Raw genomic sequence first — 25,462 nt, forward strand, 5'->3', positions numbered from 1 at the left:
TCCAGTTGCTGCCATGCAGTTTTTTTTTTTTAAATATCTGCTTTCCTTTGCATTGCTATGTCTGTAGATTTCTACATGCACACAATCGTTTGACTTTTTTATTCAAAGTTCAGATTGCATCTTGTCTTAAAAGTTCCTCTCACACTGACTTATGCTTCCAAGTCGCTCTGCTGTCCACATGCCACAGGTTCATCTCATGCCAGTCACTTATCACGTGATACCTTATTTTTCTCTGCCATGAAATTATCTCATGTACCGTCTTTCTCATTTGTATATGCCGCTGTTTCTTCTGCTGCATACGTTTCAGTGGGTCTATTATGAATGAACTTCTGTCTATGCTTGATTTGTCCGCCAAGTTTCAATTATGAATATCCAACAGTTTTTTTTTAAATTTTAATCACCGTTTATTGATATGTAGCGTAAATATGGTGATCGTGTCATAAGTAAAAGGTGTGATTCTGAATGGGCTTCACACACACCGAACCTTAACCTCAGAGATTTTTTTATTAATAAAAAAGAGATAATGCCCATAAAAACAATCACCTGACTATTCCTGTATTGAAAGCGGCCATCACAGCCAAAAGCAACTGTACTCAAGTGTGCTAGTAAAACATAAGTGCACATTTGCAGCATATTATTGAACGTTCTTGACAGAAACTTTAATTATGTTCATTAGACTAAGACTCATTTACGACATCTCTCATAATATCTCTTCATCTGCCCAAAACTTTAGTAACCATGGATGGCATTTGAGGGGGGGGGGTGCGTATACACACACACACACACATATACTAGTTATACTTACCTAACATTGATTGTGTTACAATAAAGTCACTTTAGTTTTTAATTTTTATTTGTTTGCACATAACACACAACTACTGTAATGTAAATTTTGGTGCACTTTAAAAACATTATCTTTCATCTAGCAATTAATGATATAGATATAAAATTTTCAATGATGTTTTTTTTTTAAAAGTGCAACAGAATGTACATTACATAAAATAAATCCAAGGTAATTTTTTTGATTCAATTTAAATTAAATTTTTATACCTTACTTTGTAAAATTTATGAAAGTGCACTTTGAAGATAAATAAATTTCAAATTGAATCCTGTGCCTTTATCTTTAAAGCCTATAGTAAAAACACTTTGTTTAACAATTTTCATGCCTCGGATGAAATGCTTTTCCAACTTGTAATAAAAAGCCTCAACATGAAAAAGAGTGAGATGATAATACTTATAGCAAATAACCAAATGCTATCATAGGCGTTATTTATTGTGTCTACAAGTGGTTCAAGCCAAACGAAATCTTTCTCGTTTGATGCATTGATACGTATGTAATACTCATTACAGGTAAACATAAATAAACAAACACCTATTAGCTGGGTTTCAAATTTCATAATGACCTGTTTATTAGTTTAGAAGTAAATCCAATACATACGAGCACAGACACATTCATCATATATATATATATATATATATATATATATATATATATATATATATAGTGTGTGTGAGTGTGTGTTAGTATATATTTGATAACCCGTTCCTTCAGTCTTTGACAGACTATGGATACCTACGAAGGGGTGGCTGCGCATGAAATTTTTGTGGTAGGAGGTGCACAATCTCCACCCACACCTCTCCTAAGTCGACATTGTTAAATACCAGTGGCAAGTGAAGTGTACGTACAGAACGACTGGAAACAAATGCAGAGGTAAACATCTAGAATTTCCAAAGGGTCACCCATCTTGTAATAATCAGGCTCAACATTGCTTAACTTCTGTGATCTGACAAGAACAGGTGTCAAAGCAATTATGCCGTATACATATTAGATATATATGTATATATAATCACACACATTATATCAATGCTGAGTTAATCAACGTTTGTTTCCCTAAAATTTTCTTCCCATAGACATTAATGAAACAAAATACATGTTAAAATATTAATTCTGAGATATGTAAATAAAAAAAAAAGTTAAGAGTTTTACTTTCAGGTGATTATTTAAAAAGGTTTCATATTAGCAGTCGTCTAGACAGGACTAAATAATTTCTAAAATAAATTATAGGTGAATACATCATTATATTGTCAATAACACGATATAACCATAACAAATAAATTAACTAGTCAGAAGCAAAGTTTTATTTGTTGTAAGCTTTAATGCTATTTTGTCTGACACACACACAATTATTCATAGTTTACAACTCGCCAGCATCGCTGAATTTAGCAAGTTCTGAAACCAGGATTCCTGAGTGTTCAATTTTAAAAATAAAATGTCGCTCTTCATCTGGGGGGCATCACATGAGTAACGGAAAAATTATTCCTAACTAGCATTAAGGTAAAAATGCTCTTTGAATTTGTCCAAAAGTATTGCAATTAAAATAAAATAAGTGGCATCTCTCTCGTATATATAAAAAAAGGCTTCCTACAGTCTTGACATACTATGGATACCCATGGTAAGGGTACCTGCGCATGAAATTTTTGTGGCAAGAGTTGCGCAATCTCCAACCACACCTCTCCCGAGTCGACATTGTTAAATACCAGTGGAAAGTGGAGGTTCAGGACGACTGGAAACAATGCCGAGATAAGTGGAAAGCACATACAGCGCCTAAAATTCTCAAATGGTCACCCATCTGGTACTAGCAAGGCTCAACATTGCTTAACTTCAGTGATCTGACGGGAGATTATGCCATATATATAATAATAAAATTAATAAGACAAAAATATAATCTTTATACAGAAAAAAAAACTATAAAAATATCAAAAGCTCTACACTGATAAGTGGAGCAATTAATATAAGAAATAGAGGATGGGAATAAGTTAAATAACACTTTATTACATCAAATCAATAAGGAGAAAGAAAAAAGAAAACGTCTTTAGGCCATTTTTCTTATTGATTTGATGATGTAATAGTTTTATTTAACGTTGATCTCTCTCTCTCTCTCTCTCTCTATATATATATATATATATATGAGGGGAGTTAAAATTATGCAAATTATGATTTACAATATTTATTTTCATGAAAATAAATATTGTAAATCATAATTTTAAGGCCCTGTCGGTGGGGTATTAGAATACGCCGACTGTCCCCCTGCAGAGGGTAAAAGTCCCTCAATGGGGGTCCTGGATATGACCTTAAACTATATCCAGTGGTGAGGCCCCAGCTTGTGGGCTTTGGGGAGTGTGGAACCACCCTTTAATTACCATTGCTTCCAGGTCCACTCTGACCCAGAGTGGTAGTACCTGTTAGGGTCCCAACTATGGGTTAAATAGAAACCGACTTGAAAACAACAAATATATTCTATTAAAAAAATTTTTCTTCAAAATCTTTGGATTCGACATTAAATAACCCGAAAAGGGTTGATATGCCGTAAAACAAAACCAACCAACATAATTTTAACTCCTCTCATATATTGATACTCTATTTCGAATACTGAGAATTTTTTTGAAGATAGAATTAATCTGTAGATACTATTTATATTTTCTTTTTTAAAATTTAAAATTTTCAATACCGATTATATATATATATATATATATATATATATATATATATATATATGAACACACAATTTCTTCTGATCTTAACCCAGCGAGGAAGATTGTCAGTGTGACTTAAAAGATGATGTTAGTCTGCAACTTCACAAACAGATCTTAAGATGACAAATTCTTTACAAACAAGCCCATCTCTATCCTGGGAGTTCAACATTTTTTTTTAGATGGAGGGGGGGTGAGCAGTGTTGAGTTACCCAGAGAAGAAAGGCCTTTATCTATATGCAGACACATAAAATAACCCCATAGATACAAGAGAGACTATATGTGTCTGTCTAGTCTAGAATGTATGTTAACCCTAACCCTTTAGCAAAAGAAATAGATCGTTTTTGTTCACTTATACTAAGCAGAAACTTGAATTTATCATTAGCACTACGCACATATACGTAATGTATATAATTTATAGATGTGCAATGGTAAATTATCCACGGATTGAAGAATGTGCATAGATATATAATTTGTAAAGTCACAATCAACCATGCATGTCCTAAAATTATACCGGGTTTCATGTCTTTGACATACTAAGAACAGATGTTCATTCTAGAATTTTTATATATATATATATATATATATTATGCACACACATGGCACCATCACGTTGACACACCGGTTCTCGCAAGATCACAGAAGTTACGATGAGCCTGGCCAGTACCAGATGGGTGATCATTTGGGAGGACTAGGTGCTGTATATGCTCTTATCTCGGCATTGTTTCCAGTCGTTCTTGCAACTGGAATTAAGACAGTACAGACTCAGGAGAGGTGTGGTTGTAGATTGTGCAACTCTTGCCACAGTAATTTCATGTGCAGGCACCCTTGAGTGGATATCCATACTGACAAGACTGAACAGGGCCCTATATATATATATATATATATATATATAAGAAATTTGTTTCTTATCGTTGAACACTTTCAGTTGAATTAAAGTCGGTCAATTTAGCTCTTATGCATAGATCATCGTATAACGATTAGATCACTGTCTGACTGACGTAAATGAACATTAAAAATTAAGATGTTTAAAATTCAATGTTATCCTACGCAGTTAATGGTAGCCGAATGGATACGGTCTCCGCTAATCGAGTCAGAGATGTCTCGTGTTCCGGGGTTCGAATCGTTCGACTGGTGTTAATCGTGACACCCTGCACTGAAGATTCCCTAAAGGATGAAACACTAGTGTCTGTAGGTATTTAGTTATTATAGTAAAAAAATAATTATATATATATATATATATATATATATATATACACGCGGGACGTTCCAAAAGTATGGCTCAGAGGAGATTGCAATATGCATTCATGGCCAGAAAGTTTCATTTCACTGTTGCATGGACATGCATCAGAAGTAGAAATGCATCATCGAATTCCCTCAATGCAGAAAAAAAATTTAACAGATCAACATTCACCGGCGCCTATTGAACGTTTACAAAGCCAATGCAGTTGATGTCAGCACAGTTAACAGATGGGTTCATTGATTTCAGAGTGCCAATAGAGATGTGAGTGAAATAGTTTGTTCCAGACTTTTTATGGCTGAGGCATCAAAAGAGGCTGGCAAAAGTACATTGAGAATGGTGGTGACTATGTAGAAAAATAAATTTTGGAGCACAAATGGTCGCTCGTTTTAATGGTACAACTCCTGACTTCGTAGCTCTTCAATGTTTTAATTTTTTAGTTAAAAAATAGGAGGCCTTACTTTTGGAATGACCCTCGTATATATAAACACATACGTTAGATGAACCTGTGCACGTCATAACTTATCACTATTTGATCTACTTCGATTTCATTCAAAAAATAATAATTTAAAAATGTTTTTTTTTTGTTTCTGTTTTTCGTTGTTGGCACGTTTGAATAAACAGGTTAGTCCATTTACTACAAAGTGAAAAAATGAGATTCACATACGTTTTCACTATACGGTTTCTTTATTTATTCCCAGCTCCGTGTCTTAAATTAATCATTTATCCAATATTATTAAAATACATAATATACTGCTCAAAACTTTTACACACTTTTGATTTACATGAGCATTAGCATATCACCACACGTTCAGGTACATGTTTCGGTCAGCCAGTTACAAGAAACTAGAGACCGTTTTTAGGTGATATTGCTCATACAAAAATTACAAACTTCACTTTTGTATAAGCAATATAACTGAAACATGCTCATGAATGTGTAACGATATATTAATGTTTATGTAAAACAAATAAAAAAAAGTACATCTGAGCCTACTTCAGTATTGAGCACTCTTGCATTAACCTCGTTAAAACTTCATTCTTCACTTTTGGAAAATATTAACCAGAAATATTTAGCCACTCTGATGAGTCGTAGACGACGAAACACGTGTCAGTGGATAATTATATTTTAAAAATAATATATATATATATATATATATAGTGTGTGTGTGCGGAATTGTTAATTCATAAAAGACAGTCCTATAAAGCTACAGTGTTTATAAGATAATGGTCAGTAATAAGTCAAGCTAGATTTTGAATAAGATCGTAGCTGAAACGTATATACATATGTAGCCAAAAATAGTTGTATAAATAATATATATATAATTAAATATTTAGTATATCCACAGACAAGCACTTGTTCAATCTTTATACAACTCATCAGTGGATATATATAACTTGCAAACCGTATAAATCCTACCTTGAATGTACACACTAATCCATGGCTATACAAACACACACACACACACACACTACATACTAACAGTGATATAGTTCAATATCAAAAAAGATTTGAATACTTGTATAAGGTAATAAATAAAAGATAAAATTAAACCGTCCTTTGTTTTATACAAATGTTTATGCTTATTAAAAATATATAAGCTTTAAAATTTCAATTTCTGCTAAAATTAAATTTTCAAAATTAAAAAAAAAAAACAAACAAAAAAACAACAACAAAATAACAAAAAAAAGATTATCAACTCAAACTTCCAAGATCTACGAGAGAAGAATGATAATAAACCTACCGTATTCCTTCTCGATTGGTAATAACTAGGCACCCTGAAGAGAATCGCTGAGGTATTATGCGCCAAAGAGGGTCCGAGTTTTTGTCTTTGCGACATCTTCCGTACCTGGCTATCTCTGCTCTTCATTAACACTTATGTTTGGTTCAAGGTAGATATCTACCTTTCACTTAAATCAAAGGAGTATATTAAATCAGGTATCCTACGCGAACAGACAATATAACAAACACACATACACCATACACGTGTGTGTGTGTGTGTGTAAACACTGGTTCCGTGTGCCCGTAATATTTTATAGCAGAATGAATTTAATCATGTATGAATCCTTAAAACCTGTCAGGAAGAATATACTTTTGTGTGTATGTATATATACATATACATATATATATACAGAAAGAGAAAAGAAAGATAGGAAGAGAGAGAGAGACTGAAAAAATGTATGTGCTCAACCAGGCAGGCACCCGACTAAAAAGAAAGTGGGCTGGTTAGCTAGCCGATTGGTTAAACTGATTGGCTGGTAGCAGAAGTCGGTAGGTATGTAGGTAGGTAGTCCCTCGACTGGCAGTCAAACTAGGAAGCTGGCAAGCTTCAGGAATTGGCCGTAACTGACGGCACTTATTAGTCGTGCAACGACAACTAGTGTTAGAGACGGAGTGCGTCAGCTTTGACTGCATTACTTAAAGCTTTAAACTTTGAAAAAAGAAAAAAAAAAACTGTAGAACATTCACTCTGCGGCGTTCTCTGCTGTTTTGATGCCAACAGGGGACTATCTCTCTCACTGGCACATAACTTCATTCTTCAGCTACATAACTAATTACTTACAAATATACTGAGCTACAACCGAGCAAAAGACATATACACCCCCTCTCTCATTATATATATATATATATATATATATATATATATATATATATATATATATATATATATATATATATATAATGTTTAAACACATGTTTGTCTAAGTGAGTGCGCACGAAGTACTTAAAAGGGACTGTCAACAACTAAAGGGAATGGCTGTGAATGCGTGTGTGAGTGCATATTAAGGGAAGTTAGTGGTCAGGGTTGTTGAAATAAAAATTCGCCAAAAGTGGCCACAGTATTTCGGAATAAAATTATTCTCACTGTCTTATCCAAAAAATAAATAAATAAATAAAAAAAATAATATATATATATATATTAGTACATGTATGGTGGTTGTTTCATAGATGTTAACCCAATGAATGAAACTCCTTTGTTTATAAGATAGTGCTCAACAACAAAGAGAGCTATCTTATAGTATAAATTAGTATAATTAATCAGACCTGAAGATGTTGGACTCGGAATAAAGTCACAGTTGAAAGATATGCACATATGTAGCCAATAATGTTTGTATATATTAAAAATAAATCATATGCAAAAGATAGGCAAACATATATTCATAGATACATACTAGCAGGGTCAGTATCTCGGCATTGCCCAGAAAAATTGAAGAAATAAAAAATTGCGATTCGCAGAAGTAAATTGACTAGTAAGAACTATATAAAGACTCTTTTCACTTAAAATGCTAAGTCTTTATCCATGATAATATAAAAAGTATCTGCAAAGGTTATGGGGTGGGGGATTCTCATTGACTTGTTCACTTGGCCATAGTTTGTGTGTGCGCGTTTTATTTATTTATTTATTTATTTTTTTTTTTTGAGGAGAGGATTGTTTTTGCTATTCAACAAAGAAATTAATGACTAACTTGTTTGCAAAAGTACTAAAATGCATTGTAATGAATTTTATTTTATTTAATCCGCAAGGGTAGCGTGCTCTCGTTCCATCAGCCATGACTAGGTAGAAGCTATAAGTAATTCACACTTGTATTTTGAGTGTCACTCACACTGAGGATTGAATCTTCAACCTCCAGAATAGTGCAACTTAGAACTAAATTTTACCAAGTACCCTTTTTACCAAGTACAGGTTCTTGCTGAAAAAATTCAAAAACTTAATAGCAATAATATTACTTGCTTTTTTTTTGGGGGGGGGGGGTTAGGAGGGATCAAATATATCTGATTTGCTATACACACACTGGTTGGATATCTTATCGAATAATATTCTGTAAGTTAATCAGATTAAATTTTACATCTATTTGTGGTGAAGGGTTTTTGATGCATATTTATTTTAATTTTTAAAATATGATGAGCAAGATACTTAAAAGGAGATTTGGACATGGAAATAACTTGATAGTGTTTTTTTTTTTTTTTTCGAGGGGAAGGGGGATTTTCTTATCTCAAGTTTTCAGAACTCGATCATGAAAAATGATATCATTACAGGCTAATAGCTATGAGTGGATTTTAAGGTAAGTCTCCCTTGCAGAATGGAGATTTATTTTTCTTTATTGATAGTCGTCCTTCGCCCACACTTCCGTGCCCTAATTTATTCCGATAACATCACTCAAAATTTATTCTACATGATAAGGCGGTTCAGAAGGAAAGAAAAAATAAACTTCTGGTTAGAAAATCTCCAGATGTGTGTGTATGTGTGTGTGTGTGTCCCTTCCTCAATCTATATTCAACAGAGACAGGGTAAGAGAATTACTCTTCGCAAGCAGACCGATATGTTATTGATATTATTTTTAATCAGTAAAAAACGATACTGAGTCTGGTCAGTATTTAAATGGGTGACCATGAAGGAATACTAGGTGCTGTATATAAAACCTAATCCTGATGGCCTTGCAAGCAAAGAATTAACTACTTCCATAATAAATACCTATAACAACGGCACGTTAATAAACCTATTACCCTTCTCAAATAAAAAAGATAATACTTGGGATGATGGCCACCTAGGACCAAACGGAAACATACCCCCATTAACACAAAAGAGTCAGCGCTCCCAGTAAGCTAGACACAAGATTTAGACTGTGTCTAGGATTACCCAGGCTCAGTTTATCTCCATAGCGAGTCCATATTTCTGGGGTGCTATAATAAATCAATCTCCATTCTTGAATGGGAAGGTGATACTTGGAAAGATGGCGTCTTTAAAACTGAACCAAACCATACTTCAGAAAAAAAAAAAAAAAAAGGTTTGGGACCCCTAGCATTAGATTGTTAAAGCTCAGTTTACCTCCATGATGAATACATATTGAAGGGAATTATAATAAGTCAATCCCCCGTCTTCACAAAGGGGAAGGTAATACCTGAGAGGATGACCTAAGACTGTACTGGACAGGGTTCAAAAGAGAGTCACCAACCTGATAGGTCCTGAACTGTCATCTAAGCTTCAGCCTCTGTCCCATCAACGAAATGTTGCATCCTTCTGTTTTACAAGTATTTTAATGGTGAATGCTCTGATGAACTACAAGCACTTGTACTCCCTCGACGTAAATAACCTGACAAGCCTACACAGTAGAAATCCCTAGGTGTAAGAAAGCCTACTACTCTAATAGCGTTTTACCCAAAACTGCTAGACTTTGGAACTGCCTTCCGGAATTCTGTTTTCCCAAATGTAAGAAAGCATGAGTTGGACTTGTGGTGACTGAGTGTTCAAGTGTAATGTGAACAGACATGTTGCTGCTCATCTCCCTTCATAATATTCCTGCAACTTATGTCCCCAATAGTAGCCCCCTACTTTAAAGTGGTACTGTGCCTTGTTTGAGATAAAAATTTAATAAAATTTTTTTTTTTAAAATAAACTATACTAAACCAACTCTGCTTCATCAAAGGAGAAGGTTATACCTGGGAAGATGGCTTGCTAGAACTGAACTGAAACATACTTCATTCAGACATTCTAGTGAACTAGACCTCAACGCCAGATTGTGTCCAGAATCACCCAAGCTCAGTTTACCTCCATAATGAATACATATGTCAAGGGCACAATACTAAACCAATTCCTTCTTTCAAAACAGAAGGTGATGTCTGGGAAGATGATATGTACATCTTCTCACAGTTTTAATAGCTGAATTCACACAATGGCTCTAATAGTTGCTATGGCTAACGAAAATTCTTCTTATTTTTTTTCCTTCTAAATATTGTACCTTTTCCAAACAAAGTGCATACTGCTATCGGCTGCACAGATTGGTGGCGCCATCTGCAGGCAGACCATCAGTAATTAGAAGAAGCAAGTATGTCACAAGACTGGATTTAGGTAAGCAGGAAACGAAAGAAGAATGTAAGTAAACAAAATAAAATAAAAGTAAAAAACATTTTTTTCTTCTTCCTCCTGCTCGATCCTCGCATTTGTATGATTTCTATAAATAACAAAGGCTTGCATGAAATTGTAGAATCCAGTATCAAAAACTGTGGTAGGTTTCACCGATGCTCATCATGCTGTTCAAGCGATATAAAGTAGAGTGTTTTGTACTTCTTTAAAATAATGTTGTAAAGTCATGTAAGGAAGCATGAGTCGGACTTGTGGTGACTGAGGGATCATTGTGGCCAAAGTCATACTCTGACACCAGTTGAATTTACACGTTATATAAACCTACTTTATTGATATAAACTAATGTGTGTGTGGGGGAGGGCATGCGCGAGTTCGTTTCCTATGAACTCCAAAATGGCTGGGTCAACTTTTTGAAATTTTATACAATTTACTGTATGTGCCTGAGAGCGTTCTTAAATAGGGCTTGTATTGGAATGCTTCAGATAAGTATCGAAAATCAGTAATGGAAAAACTCTGATTTAAGAAGAAACAATTTGAATTTCGACCAGAGTTAACACCCTTATACAGCCTAACATCACAAATGCATTTTACAAGTTTTATCACTGCACAAGCAGAAGGGCCCAACATAAAATCAATGGTAGGTTCTTTGATAAGACAAGGGTGCGTTCAAAATGAATGTTTCTGTTTAGAGAACAGCTGAACTCGATATTTTAAACATTAATTCAAGTCATTATATAAAAATAATTTTACAAGCTCATCTGTAGGTTCTCTGCAGTGCAATGTAGACTACAATATATTGTGAACTAAGTCACTACGGGGAAGGATGTGAAACTTCCTCCTATATATATATATATATATATATATATATATATAGGCAAACATTATTAAAGATAATAGAATTACTCTGTTTCATTATACCATTTTAAATTATTTTAATTTTCCTAAAAATATTTGTGTCAAAATTAAAACAAACAAAGGTTTCATATGTATCACTAGCATTTTCGATCCTTCATCGAATCATCTACAGGTGTCCACAAGCAAATATTACATATTGGCATTAAATTTTAACAATTAAAAATACTAGAAACTATCGCTATTAAAATCCAGCTACCTACAAATACCATCATGTATGAAACAAGTAACACTGCCTACCATGTAATCAGTTATCAAATCTACTTATGTCCGTCTTTCCAGTTCGGTCGAAATAAAAAAAAGTAATTTTTTTTTATGACATAAAAATAGTGTTGTTGGTCACCTTTTCTTCTTCATTGTCTCAAAAGAACATTTCATTTAACGGTGAGCTGACAGTGGTTAACAACGCAGACTGACGACCAACACTATTGGCATAAAAAAAAATACATCTAAGATACTGAGCATTCTTTTGTTATTATATATAACTTATCAGATATATTATTGTACTATTACTCTTATGAACCCCAAGCAATGCTGAGTAGATTTTCTTGTATCAAAGAGTATAAGGAAAAAACAGTGGCATTGCCCCCTCCCCCCGAATGATACTGCCTTTAAACATACCTGCTCTACCCAAGACACTGAGCACTTTGGATTGACTAACTTATACCGGGTGTTCAAAGTTCGAATTCACTTTGTTCCACAAAATCGCTTTCACTTAAGATGTTGGCAACCTTCACATTCATAAGATGTTAAGATGTTGGCAACCTTCACACTTTCATAAGTACCTAATGACTTTCTATAAAGAATTCTGAAAAGAAAAATATCGGGGAAAACAATGCCAGCAAGAGAATCTTCAGATTCATACGATATCATGATTATTTCATTTAGTTGTTTTTACAGAGAATCAACAGTGTCGAAAACCCTTTCGGTGTGTTGGTCTTTGATATCCATTAGCTTTCATTTCATTCATTTTTTTTTCTTTAAATCAACCATCACAAAAATTGTACATCATGAATCATTTATGATATGTATTGTGCCTCGGCATAAAATAAGTTAAAAAAAACAAAAAAGAGGGGGTTGATGTGCCGTAAAAAAAATAGACTTTTTAAAGTGGGTGCATGGTTTAATATTTATGCAGCATTTCTAAAATGACAGAACTGATTTTGTTCATCGCTGTTGGAAACCCTCAAGAACGAAGAATTATATAAAGAGAGTCTCATTAAACTTTAAAAAGCAAGTCATTCAGTCGGAGGAACCATTCAAAGACAAAGAAGCGTTGTGCTTTCAGTCGGAGACTCCTCATCATTTTAAACTCTCATGTAAACAAACGATGTCTAACAGACATCATGTATTCATTAGATAGGATTAAAAGAATATACATGCATTTTTTTTTATATGACACTTTATGATAGGTAGCAAAATAATTTCTTTATCCTTTTTTTTTTTTATCTCGAACACCAGACAAAGTCCACAGTGTTGTCCAGGAGTAATACGAGTTATAAACCAGTGTCCTATCGGGTAAGTGGTATAGGTTAGTTTATCCAAGTGCTCAGTATCATGGATAGAGTAGGTATGTCACATTTCCCAGAAAAAAAAAAAAAAGCAACATCACTGTTTTGTTATACTATTTTTTTTTTGTAAAAAAACAAAAAAAAAAAACTATTCGATGTTGCTCAGGATTTACAAGAGTAATAATACGGTATCATATCTGATAATTGGTAGATAGTAATCAAAGTGTGCTCAATATTTTAGATGGAGCAAATGTGTTTATACGTAGAATTGTCCAGGAGAAAGACTTTCTTTTTTTTTTTTTTTTATTATGTTGTATACTAGACAAAGTACACGGTGTTGGCTACAAGTCAAAAAAGTAAGAATACAGCATCATATATGGTAAGAAGTATAAGTTAGTCAATCAAAATATTTTCGATGAAGCAGTTATGTTTAAAGACCACATCACCCGGAAAAAACAATGCCGATGTCAAGGGTGCGAGTTCCATATAGAAACGTGGATTTAATATAAATAAAATATGCATCAAGTGCATCAAGAAAGCCAAATCACAACGTAATATTAGGAAAATAAACAAATATTTTACTGGTTTGAAATTTATAACATGTATATTTCAGAGCTAGACTCCATCCTCAGTATGTTGGTTTCTTTCTTTTTTTTTTTCTTTTCTTCTACGCACAGTTCCAACATTTTAAAAAACAACCGCTGAGATACAACGCGCGGCTCTTTACAAACAGATGTTTCTTTCTCAAACCTTACAACATGGCAAGAAAGAAGAAAAGAAAAAAAAGAAAACAACATACTGAGGATGGAGTCTAGCTCTGAAATATATTTATGTTATAAAACAACATACTGAGGATGGAGTCTAACTCCAAAATATATTTATGTTATAAATTTCAAACAAGTAAAATATTTGTCTATTTTCCTAATATTACGTTGTGATTTGGCTTTCAAGCGCACTTGATGCGTATTTTAGTTTATTCAATGCCAATGTGTTTTGTTATACTCTTTTATACAAGAAAATCTACTCGGCATTGCCTATGGTTCATAATAGTAATAGTAAAGTATCATAGCGGGTAGGTTATATGTAGTAATAAGAAAGTGCTCAATATCTTAGATAGAGCAAGCATGTTTAAAGGCGGAGTGAAAAACCAACATGTTTTGTTATACTATTTTATCTAAGAAAATCTACTTAGCTTTGCTCGAATAGATTGTTGTATATAGTCATCAAAAAGTGCTCAATATCCTGATAATAGCAGGTGTATTCAAATGCAACTTCATTTCTTCTATTTATTTTATATGGCTTGAGCAACGCTGGGTAGCTCTGCTAGTATTGCGTATAACGAATTAAATAATTGGCATACCTTATATCATTTCAAATTATTTGGAGCTCTTGACTTATGAATGGGCAGTGTTACAGGTTGGTTACATGACGTAAATTAGCAGATACCTCAGAATTTTCCCTTTTAAAATATGCATTAAATTTATTACTTAAATACCTATACATAAATATTACACACACGCACACACACACACACACACACACACACACACACACACCGAATACCCTTAAATGAAAGTAGAAATAAAATATATACAACCAACGTTTAAACCTAACCGATTCACACAGACTTAGCTGATAGACGCATTAGCTAAAGACTAACATAATTAGTTAAATACAAATAACCCAACCGATCCCATACAGACATCAAACATAACAAGTCTATATCAAACCATTCACTTATCTTGAAATATCTTTCACTGTTAGAGATACTCCCATCCACTTAATTTGATAGTGATAACTGATGAAGATACCTTCTTCTTGAGCATAGACCCCCACCTAGCTAATAAAGTAAAATTATGGCAAGAAGTTTACACTCAAATCCACCCCCACCCTTCTATCCAGAATAATTAATATACTCCAACCCTTCAATAACAGGAATACACTCCCACCCAATATCTAACCCACAAACGATTACTATTAAATTTGTATAGATCCTTTAAAATAGGGAATTAATTAAAATGAATGCTTAAAAGAATATATAAATTAGCTAGATCTTTTGCTAGTGAATGCAATTCCATTACCTATATACAGGGTGGCCACAAAGTCACGCACCAATGTTAATATTTATTTTTTAAATCTTTATTAAAATTTTATTTTAATTTGAATAAATGTTACTACTATAACTTTTTTAATTTTTTAACTTTTTTTTAATTAACATTGGTGCGTGACTTTGTGGCCACCCTGTATATAACAAAGTTGTATTTTCTTTTTAAATAAATAGAAAAAAAGGAATTTTAATATGAATATCAATACACAAAAATAAATTTGTGTTTTTATTTTTGTGTATTTGGTTCCCCCTACCAGACTTGTTTGGTGAGGAGGGTGGCTAGTCTCCCTGAAGGATTAAAAACAAGACCTTCCAAAGGGCGAATGAATCCTTTTTCGGGGTCAACGGCCAACTACCACCGTGTGTGTTTATGTGTATGTATGTGTGTGTTGGGGTGGAGAGGCCTCCCGTAAGCCGTGGTGAAGGCAACCTTTCTAGGAGAAGCAAATCTCTGATTTAAAAAACCATAAAGCGGGAGATCAGTGCCCGCATTAAGCTGGTCTTCAGTTTAACTTGTTGTTGGCTATATTGCTCTTGCTTGTTGCTGGATCTCAACATTTTGAACCGAGAGTGAGACTTAGCTGTCGTACAAAGCTAAGACTCTGTAACAGTGTCTGTGTATAGATACTCCCTCAGGCATATGTCTATTAAAATGGTCCTGTGGCGATGAAAGTCATTTTTGGGCTCATGGACTTTAAGTGTCTGAGGGAATGGCACTCGTCTGACAAGTTGCAATCATCATATATATATATATATATATATATATATATGAGATAATATTATTATTACATTTTTATTCTACCACTTTAAGATCAACAGATTATTTTAAATGTCAAAGCAAACTGTTTATTCCACAAGGATAACTATTGAGCTACAATATAAACCTTTGCGCAAACTTACAGAAATTTAGATAACATATCTTTATATATTAACTAGCAATCGGTGCCCGGCGTTGCCCAGGTGTTTTGAGGTTAATGCTGAGAAAAAAAAAGGGTCAATTTTTTAAAACTTTGACCCCTATTATGACCTTTTAACATTTATTGTTTAGGGATCAAGTAAAGTTAATAAGTTAGATCCATGTCCAAGGAATCTATATCTAAAATATCACGTGTTTACTGTTTAGACCCAAAATTGTAGGAGGAGTTTGGTAGAGTTCTCAAAGGTCAAATCGTTGAATATATTAAATATTATTTTTTAAAGCAGTTTGGCCTTCAAAATTTCTGTTTGGCCTTTTTCTTCACCGATGAAATCTGGAGACGCAACGGGAATTTTCGGCAAAAAAATGTTGTTACTATGCACATCTTTGTGGCAAAATTTCAGGAAAAACTAATGGATGGTTATCTCGCAATAGTCCGGACAATTCGCTAAATTATCTCGTCAAAACCTTAAATCTCGAATTTTTGTGCATTTTTTTTTTTTGGAGGGGGGGCTAATTTGGCATAATAGTGTCCATTTAATAGTATTATCTTGAAAAAATAAAAAAATAAGGAAAATTACCAAAAAAAACAAACAAGAACAACAAAAGTGTGCCGTATTTTTAAAAGTTTTATTGCGTTGTTTTTATTTGCTTCTTTTATTTCATCGGTGAAGAAAATGGCCAAACAGAAATTTTGAAGGCCAAACTGCTTTAAAAAATGGCCAAATTCGCGAAATTTGGCCTCGCTATAAAAAAAAAGGGGGAAATCCCCCTACTTGAACTTTCTGTTTAATTTCGCTTGTAGCGTTGATTTTTTTCTTTTTTCGCTATAAAAAAATAACTACTTGATGAAATTACGTGATTTTTTCTGTAGGAAAACTTTATCCCATGACGAGTACGTACAATATATTTTTTTAAAAAATATTTCCATTTTTTAATGTCAATGGAAAACTGCACACGTACCCAAACCCGAAATGTAAAGACCACGAGTGAACGCGGGTTTTTTTTTTTTTAGTTTAGTTTCATAATGACGGCCGTGATGTCGGAGGTTCGATTGTTAGATTGTAAGTTAGTTTCGTATCTTTGTAATTTGTAAATCGCAAGTTAGGAAAAAATTAAACCCTTCCAAGATGGACAATAAATAAAGTCATAATATTTTATGGTATCGTTAAAAGCCTACGAACCATAGTTTTTTAGGAGATGTGATTATTGGATTAACCAATCAGAAATCGTCTGTGGCACACACATCTCTGTTTTTATAGATATATAGATAGATAGATAGATAGATAGATAGATATAGATAGATTAAGTTCAAACAAATTGATAAGATGGACTTAAAAAAACAACAACAATATTTTCTTATCATCAATTATTGCATTTTTTATTATACCACTTAAAGATCAATACGCTTTTATTTTTATTTATTTACTTTTTTGAATGGCAAAAGAAATCGTTTGTTTAAAAAGATAACAGAATAGGTTTCCAGTAATAATGTATGCAGGATCACGTTCTGTTTATTAAGAGTCTGGCTTTTATGCTTATCTCTTTGGTCTTTAAAATAAATAACTCCGCTTTTTCTTTTTTTTTTTTTTTTTTTTTTTTGACAGTTAAACAAAGACGAGATAGAAAACGACACCAGAAGAGTTAACAGAAGAATTAAATATTTGTGTTACTCAGGAATAAATACGCTTTTGGAATGGTATTTATCTCCCTCCTACGACGAGAAAATGTGACACAAGGTTGGCAAGTGAGATTTAAAAAGCTAGTATCCTAGAGGAAGAGCATTCTGGCTGAAATATGCCTGGGCAGCACCGTCGGTATTCTCCAGTAAGGGCGCTTTAGACAGCAATAAACCAACCCCCTCTCAAAGGGCAAGAGGGCAATACTTGAGAAGGTGGAGTTCCTATATCTGACCAGTACCATATCTCAAGCTGACAGAGAACAAGCTATCCTCAAAAAATGTCAACGATTTTAACAATCTAATTTTTATATTTTTGCAGTTAAATGCAAATATGGACTGCATAAGGTTCCTTAAGTATGATCAACAATGTTTGATCCCTTGTTCACCTGCTGCATGATGTGAGGATCTCTGATTCCTCTCTGTAAGATATTCACAGCAATAACTCTACACTATCGCTAAAAAAAAAAAAAATTAATTAAATCCCTTTTTCTCCTTTGTGTACGTAAAATCAAACAAAGTTTCTATAAATAAAGTTGCTTTTTAAGAACTTCCCATTGTTGTGGAAGTGCTTCCCTACAGACTTCAACATAGTCTCCTTCAAGTCCAATGTCAACAAATACTTATTTAACCGTCCTCTCCAGTAATCAAATATTACCCTTTGCATCCATCATCTTCAACACTTCCACAGTCTGTTTCAGCATTCTACTGACTATACCACTAACCCTTATCCTTTAGTGGTTCTTAACCTTGGTAACTAGTCACCTATTAGTAGATATTAAAAAAAAAAGATCAGATTTGTTAGTTTCATTATGCGACATAAAAGGATTTGAAGTGAGAGATTAGTTGTAGTTTTAACGTTAATGGGGAAAGTGTATAAAAATTTCAGGTCTTGCTAAAAAGGAGCATTAGATCCCTTGAGCCCCCCACTCCACCTCTCTCTAAATATAGAACAGAGCAACTGTTATCTTAGCTTTAAAGTTAAGAAAGTATACTTTAACATGTTCCAGCAATCTGTTCAAGGAAAAAAACGAGGGTGGGACAAGGAAATTCTCACCCTGCTCCCTGTTTCTCCCAGCTAGACCAAAATACAGAAATTCAAATGTAATGTGAACAGGCGATATTTCTGACAAAGGGGTAAAAGTTGCTGTTTTCTGGGTTGGAACCTATCAATTTAACACTTATCGTTGGTTAGTTTTTGATTTTGAAGTAACAAATATGCATTTTTTTTTTTGCTCCTTATATCAGGTGGCTTAATGACTGGCCTGGATCAATTTCTATAAAAAAAAATAAAAAAACAACAACAAAAAAAAAAACAATAGAAAAAATGATGAAGCCATATTAAAAGATGGAATCGCTTGATTGTGAAGACAAAATTCAAGCAAGAGCGCAAGGTCGACAGAGTTTTATAATTATATAGATATATACGCGCGTGCACACACACACTATATATATAGAGAGAGAGAGAAAGAGAGAGGGGGAAGCATACCTTTCTGTGCATGTATAGAAAGAAAGAAGTGTCAGAGGAGATACTACACTTTGCTCTTAACCAAAACACTTTTCATAGTGTTATAATATATTTGAAAAAAGTACAAAAGATGAAGAGACCAGCTTAGGAGGAAATTTTGTTGAAAAAGAGGTTAGTCGCAACAAATATTGAAAGAAAAAAAACTAAACACCTGATAAAACCAGATGTTTTTCTTTTACAGTGAAAAGTGCTGATAGTCAATTATAAAAGCAAGATTGCCTGCTAAGACACAGATAAACCATGTTATTTGATCACGGCTAATTATAGAACTCACAATTTTCAGTCTATTGCCCAAACAAAATGGTTGCTAGTCACATAACATTAAAGAACCAATTATTTATAATTAGATCGCAAATTTTTATCGCATGTTTAATTCTATTATATACAAACTCTGAGACAACTTTGGAATCATATTTTATATATCTAACATGTGAACTTATCTTCTCAGATTTCCGAAGTCAGACCCAAATAGCATTTGGGCCAACAACTTGAACTTCACTTCCGACCAACCAATTTTCATTTGTTATTCCTGTACCATGTTATTGGCAATATAATAACGTGCTTTGCTGCAATTTGTTTCAAGATTTCTTTAAAAAATTACTTAGTCCTTCCCAGACATTTTCATTTTTAAATAATTACCTAAAAATAATATTTAACAAGGGGCAACTCATTTTTAATTGAAAAACATAATAGTTGTTTTGTTTACCTCAAGTTTTGAATTGTGAAAAAAAAAAAAAGTAAATAAATAAAAAAAAAATAAATAAATGCACATTATCTTTAATTTTGCAACTTTTACTTCTTATTTGTTGGAACACATTGGATCTATAATTTTTACTTTCGAATCAAGCACATACCAGAAAAAGAAAATCAAGAAGACCAAATTCTGGTAAATAATCTAATTCCTTCTAATCCAATTAGAAAAACTGACCTTCAATGAATCCCTTATTTTTATAACCACTTAAGAATATTGATTCTTGGACTACTGTTCTTATCTTCAGTGTTTTTTTCAATGTTTCGGTTGATGTAACCTCTGACCTTCTTTAAGTGTATCTTGCGAAACTGAAAAATCTTTGTTGAATTCAGCAATCTGCATAAGTTCCATTCAAAATTCTGTGCAAATTTCAGAGTTCGACAAAATACACCTGAAGATGGTCAGAGGTTACATCGACCGAAACGTTGTTGAAGTAACACTCAAGATGAGATTAGTAGTTAGAAGATCCAAATAATATGAATAATCAATCCTCATCACAAAAATTCAGAAAGATTGAATTTTGTATTTCACTCAATTACAAAAATATCCGATCATCCTGAGTTTGTATATTTTATAGACATCTTGTAAGAGTATCAAATTAAGGTTTTTCTTTTTTAGAAATATTTCTAAATGAAGAATTATAATTTATATACTTTATAAACAGATTTGTGTACGGATTTGAACTGTTATCGCCATTTAGCCATTTCTTTTAGAAGGTTACTAGACACAGCAGACAAACCTTGAAAAACACCAACGCATATCACAACCAAATACGTTACATAACCAAGATGGAGGCAACAGTCGACCTCTAAAATAATGAAAGAAAACTCAAGCGACGTCTGAAAAAAGCAAGGTCGTTCTTACTCTGTCTCGTTCTCTTTGCATTCAGTGCAATATTGTTAGCAACATGAAAGACGAACAATGCCTGGGCGGAATGAATCTCTAGAGAGCAATACAGAAAGAAAAAAACCTGGCATCGTTCAGAAAGCAGGCAGCAGATTGGAGCAAGGAATTTCAGCTATTATTATGCGGAGAAATAAATGTATCCTCTTTCAGTCGTGATAGCGATTATGTCCAGACAGATGAAGCAATGATCAGGGTTATTCAGTCAAATGGTTGGAAAAAGGCCAAAAAATAAGCCCTTTTCAGCTGGAATAAATGGGGTGTTATTAAAGGAGAAAAATAATTGACCACAGATAATGTATACTCATTAAAAGATATCCATTTTATATAAAGTATAAAGATTAGCTGAACAGTGATTAATTTCTTTGAAGGATGAATAAAAGCAAATCATAAAAACATTACTATATATATATATATATATATATATGCACATATATCCACAGACAAATGTTTCACTGTATCACAGCTCTTCAGTGTGATTAGAAAAGCAGGTGCCTCAGGCAGGCCAGGATTGAAACTTGAACATTGAGCTGACAGAGCTTCGAACTATCTATTGAATGTAAACAAAATATCAATGTAAACTCATTATCAATTGCCAAAGAGCTTGAATTCTTTTTACCCAATGACACACACACATATATATACACACACACACACACTAGTGAGTTTATATAAAAATACATTTTTTAAGGTATATATCCCTTATAATATTGTCCAAATAACAAGCTCAATAAAGTTGTTTCTAGCTCATGAGCATATGTATTGATTGGTTGCATCCCAATGACCATAGGAAAGAATTAGTCCACAACTATAATTATTGTTTATTAAAAAAAAAAATTTTTTTTAATCTGATAATCTTATATTTAAAAATCTGATAACCTTATATTTAAAAATTAGAATCCTAAAAATATTCCTCGGTTTGAGTCACTGAAATAACGGGTGATTGTCTGGTATCTGGTAGGATGCCCCATCCCCAGCAAAAACAAAAGGATAAAATTAAAAAAACAAAAACAAAAAAAAAAACAAACAACTTTTTTTTTTTAGTGATAAAATATGAAGTATCTGTTCCTCCTGAAAAGGCCATGATATGACACAAGGTCAAAAGTGAAGACTTCTCATAGTTGTTGGACCAAGTTGGTAAATTTTTGCAGTAAATACTCAAAATAAGATCCTTAATATTTTTTTAAATTATTATAATATAGTCTGTTTTGTATGAAAGCAAAATACTCACCTGTCTATGAAGAGATCCTGTACTGGGACTTAACGAAACATTGGCTTCAGACTGAGATGCAACCACCATGGAAAGAGGGCGCTGTTGGGCCAACTCAGTCTGCAGAGATTGGCTTTTTTCTAACACAGGGGATGCCACTGGTTCTGGCTTCTCACCCTTCTTACGTTTCAAGGAAGCATGTTGTGTATCAATGGAAGAATTGGTCTGTGCTGAATGAGGTTGCAGCCTTGGAGAGCCAGAGAGCGCACTGCTTGTATCAGATTCCTCAAAGCCTTGGTCAGGAATATCTGCAATGGGAGGAAATATAATGCACATTAATGTTTTTTGTAAAATAATCAGAAAAATGAATAAATAAATTATGTTTCTATATTTTGGAATTAAACAAAGATTTTCCAAGTTCAACGAGATACACCAGAAACATTGTGTCAATAACACCCAAAATGAGAACAGTAGTCCAAATAATCCAAAGAAATAAATTGTTATTTATTGTGTTCATCTGCTGTACGCATTTCATGGATCTTATAATCTTAGAACATGAATAGCGATTTTTATTATTTTTGTGCTAATGAGTCACTCCTTATGAAGGTTGAAAGAGTCCAGATGTTTTATTTGGTGTGTTAATTTGAAGAAAGTTTTTACTCTTGAATTAACATCATTTGAGGAAAATTTTGGCTGGGCACACCTGCACAAGTTGGGAAAATAGGAAGATCGATGTAAATCCACCCATCCCATCCCTGGCAGGGCATAGGCCATCCACAACTTTGTAGATACTTTTCTAGCAAGGAGTTCTTTTTTTTGGAGTAAGGGTTCCCAACCTTCCCAGAGGGTATATACAGCACCTAGTCTTCCCAAATGGTCACTCATCTGGTACTAGCCAGGCTCAATATTGCTTAACTTCAGTGATCTGTCGAGAACCAGCGTGTCAACGTGATTGTGCCATACTATCGATGTGAATAAGGTGTCAGAAATGGAAAACGATTATAGCTTCTGTCAAGGTCTAATGTCAAGGTTTCATTGCTAATTCCATATTCTTCACTAATTTCGATCTTTCCCTCATCAAACAAAGAATATATAAATCAAGGATTTAACTGGATCAGTTTGGATGCGGCAATTCTATAAAGTTTGGTAGTATAAAAGACTGCAGAGACACTCTGGACTCGTGATAATGATGTTTCAGACCCAAACATCATCATTGATGAAAGTTTTGTTGAAAGCAGGACTACTATTGTATAAACGTTATAGATACTTCTGCATTACACGGACGGCGCCATTGTTAGGGGGCAATAACTCCAATTTCTTCTTGGTCAAATAACATGCCAAATAAATAACCCCCCCCCCCCCGAACACGAAAATATTTGAAAACCAAAACATTGTATAATATATCATTATATAATTGTAAGAACATTTATTCAAAAGTGTGCATAAGAAAATGTAATTTAAATGAAATAATTTTTTAATTAAAGCAACATTGGATTTTTTTTCCTATCAAAACGTTCCTTGAATTAAAGTAAAATTGGATTTTTTTTTAATCCTTCACAACTGCTATTGCTGGTTTGCAATACCATGCTTTGTTCAAATCCACACTGCTCTGTGGCTGACAACAATCTATTAGCCTGCAAAAATTCTATTGTTTCCCGAGGTTCCGACATCAACAATGCAATATCGCGCATATTTAGAGAACTTATATCTATTTTTAGATAAAGTTTCCAACGAATTTCCCTAAAAGTAGGAGTTCACGTTACCTGGCAACAGTTTACTGAAAAGCACAAAAAAAAAGTCACCGTCCGTGTAATGTAGATGTGCCAACCATATTATATATATATATATATACACACACACACATGTACAGTAGCGCCCGAAACTAAGGAACAACATTTTAAAACCTAATATTTGTTAGAAATAACTGTAAAAAGCTGAAATTTTGACAACTGGTAGTCGTTATCATCCATAATAATATACTAAAATTTGAATCATTTGCAAAGGATAGAAAAAGAATTATAACAATTATTTATTTTTTTTCAAAATAGGAACGTCCAAAAGTAAGGGACGAAATTGAGAAAAACAATGTAAACAGTATGCTATATTCAAATTTTTTTATTTCCTCTAAAGAATAAATCTTACTTAGTCATTTGTAAACGTTGCATCAGCCGGTACCATGGCAAAACACCAAAAACTTGATTACTCTGTGAAACAAGCTATTGTGAAGCTACACAAGGAAAAGCACACCATTAGAGAGATTTCAGAGAAAGTGAAACGTTCCAAGAGTGTTGTAGGCAGGGTTGTTAAATCCTACAATGATATTGGCAAAATAGTGCTTTTAAAACCGGTAGACTCAGCAAAACTTCGACAAGAGAAGATTGAATGATGCAGCATATATCATTAAAGGACCGTTTTAAGTCTTGCACAGAAATTAAAAGGGCTGTGAATAGTATCTCATGTGTTAATGTATCAAGATAGACTGCAAGAAATAGGGCTGTTTAATCGAACCCCAGGAAAGAAACCACTTGTTAGTTCAAAGAATAAGAAGAGATTAGAGTTTGCAAACAGGTATGTAATTTGGACATATGAAACTTGGGCAAAAGTATTTTTCAGTGATGAAAGCAAGTTTAATGTATTTGGAAATGATTGAAAAAGCAATGTAAAGAGACGTATTGATGAAAGATTAAGTGCAAAGTGTACTAAGAAAACTCAAGTTTGGGAGCAGAAGCGTCATGGTATTTGGAATGGTTTCTAGCCAAGGTACAATGCCTCTCGTCTGGTTACAAACTCGTGTAAATGCATAGATCTATAAAAATATTGTTCAAGATCATGTTGTGCCAATCATACAGAATTCAGGTTTCGATAGAGCTACCTTTATGCAAGATAATGCCCCATGTCACAAGGCAAAGGTGGTAATGAGTTACCAAGCAAGATTTCGAAATTATGGATTGGCCACCGCAAAGTCCTGACTTAAATCCAATAGAAAATTAGTATTGAGGATTGTCAAGAACCGATTCATTCTTATAGTCGAAGATGTGCAGCTGTCATTGAGAGCAAGGGCTCATTTACTAAGTATTGATTGTACATGTATTTTTATTGATTTTGGCTTTTTACATTGCTTTTCTAAATTTTGTCCCTTACTTTGGGACGTTCTTATTTTGAAAATAAATAATTGTTATAATTCTTTTCTATCCTTTGCAAATGATTCAAATTTTAGTATGTCATTATGGATGATAATGACTACCAGTTGTCAAAATTTCAGCTTTTCACAGTTGTTATTTCTAACAAATATTAGGTTCTAAAACGATGTCCCT

General features: G+C 33.4%; 1 protein-coding gene across 28 annotated transcripts in view; it reads right to left on the reverse strand.

The window, feature by feature from the left end:
• Nucleotides 1-25,462, reverse strand: part of LOC145239774 (rho GTPase-activating protein 39-like) — a 1,121,368-nt gene that overhangs the window by 107,068 nt on the left and 988,838 nt on the right. For all 28 annotated transcript variants that reach the window (XM_080103220.1, XM_080103221.1, XM_080103223.1 and 25 more), the window contains one exon: nt 22,170-22,456. In XM_080103220.1, coding sequence (XP_079959346.1) covers nt 22,170-22,456 — 287 coding nt within the window. The remainder of the gene's footprint in view (nt 1-22,169; nt 22,457-25,462) is intronic.

The sequence above is a fragment of the Euprymna scolopes genome, chromosome 19, assembly GCF_053919585.1.
Source record: "Euprymna scolopes isolate OS-2025 chromosome 19, ASM5391958v1, whole genome shotgun sequence".
Lineage (NCBI taxonomy): Eukaryota > Metazoa > Mollusca > Cephalopoda > Sepiida > Sepiolidae > Euprymna > Euprymna scolopes.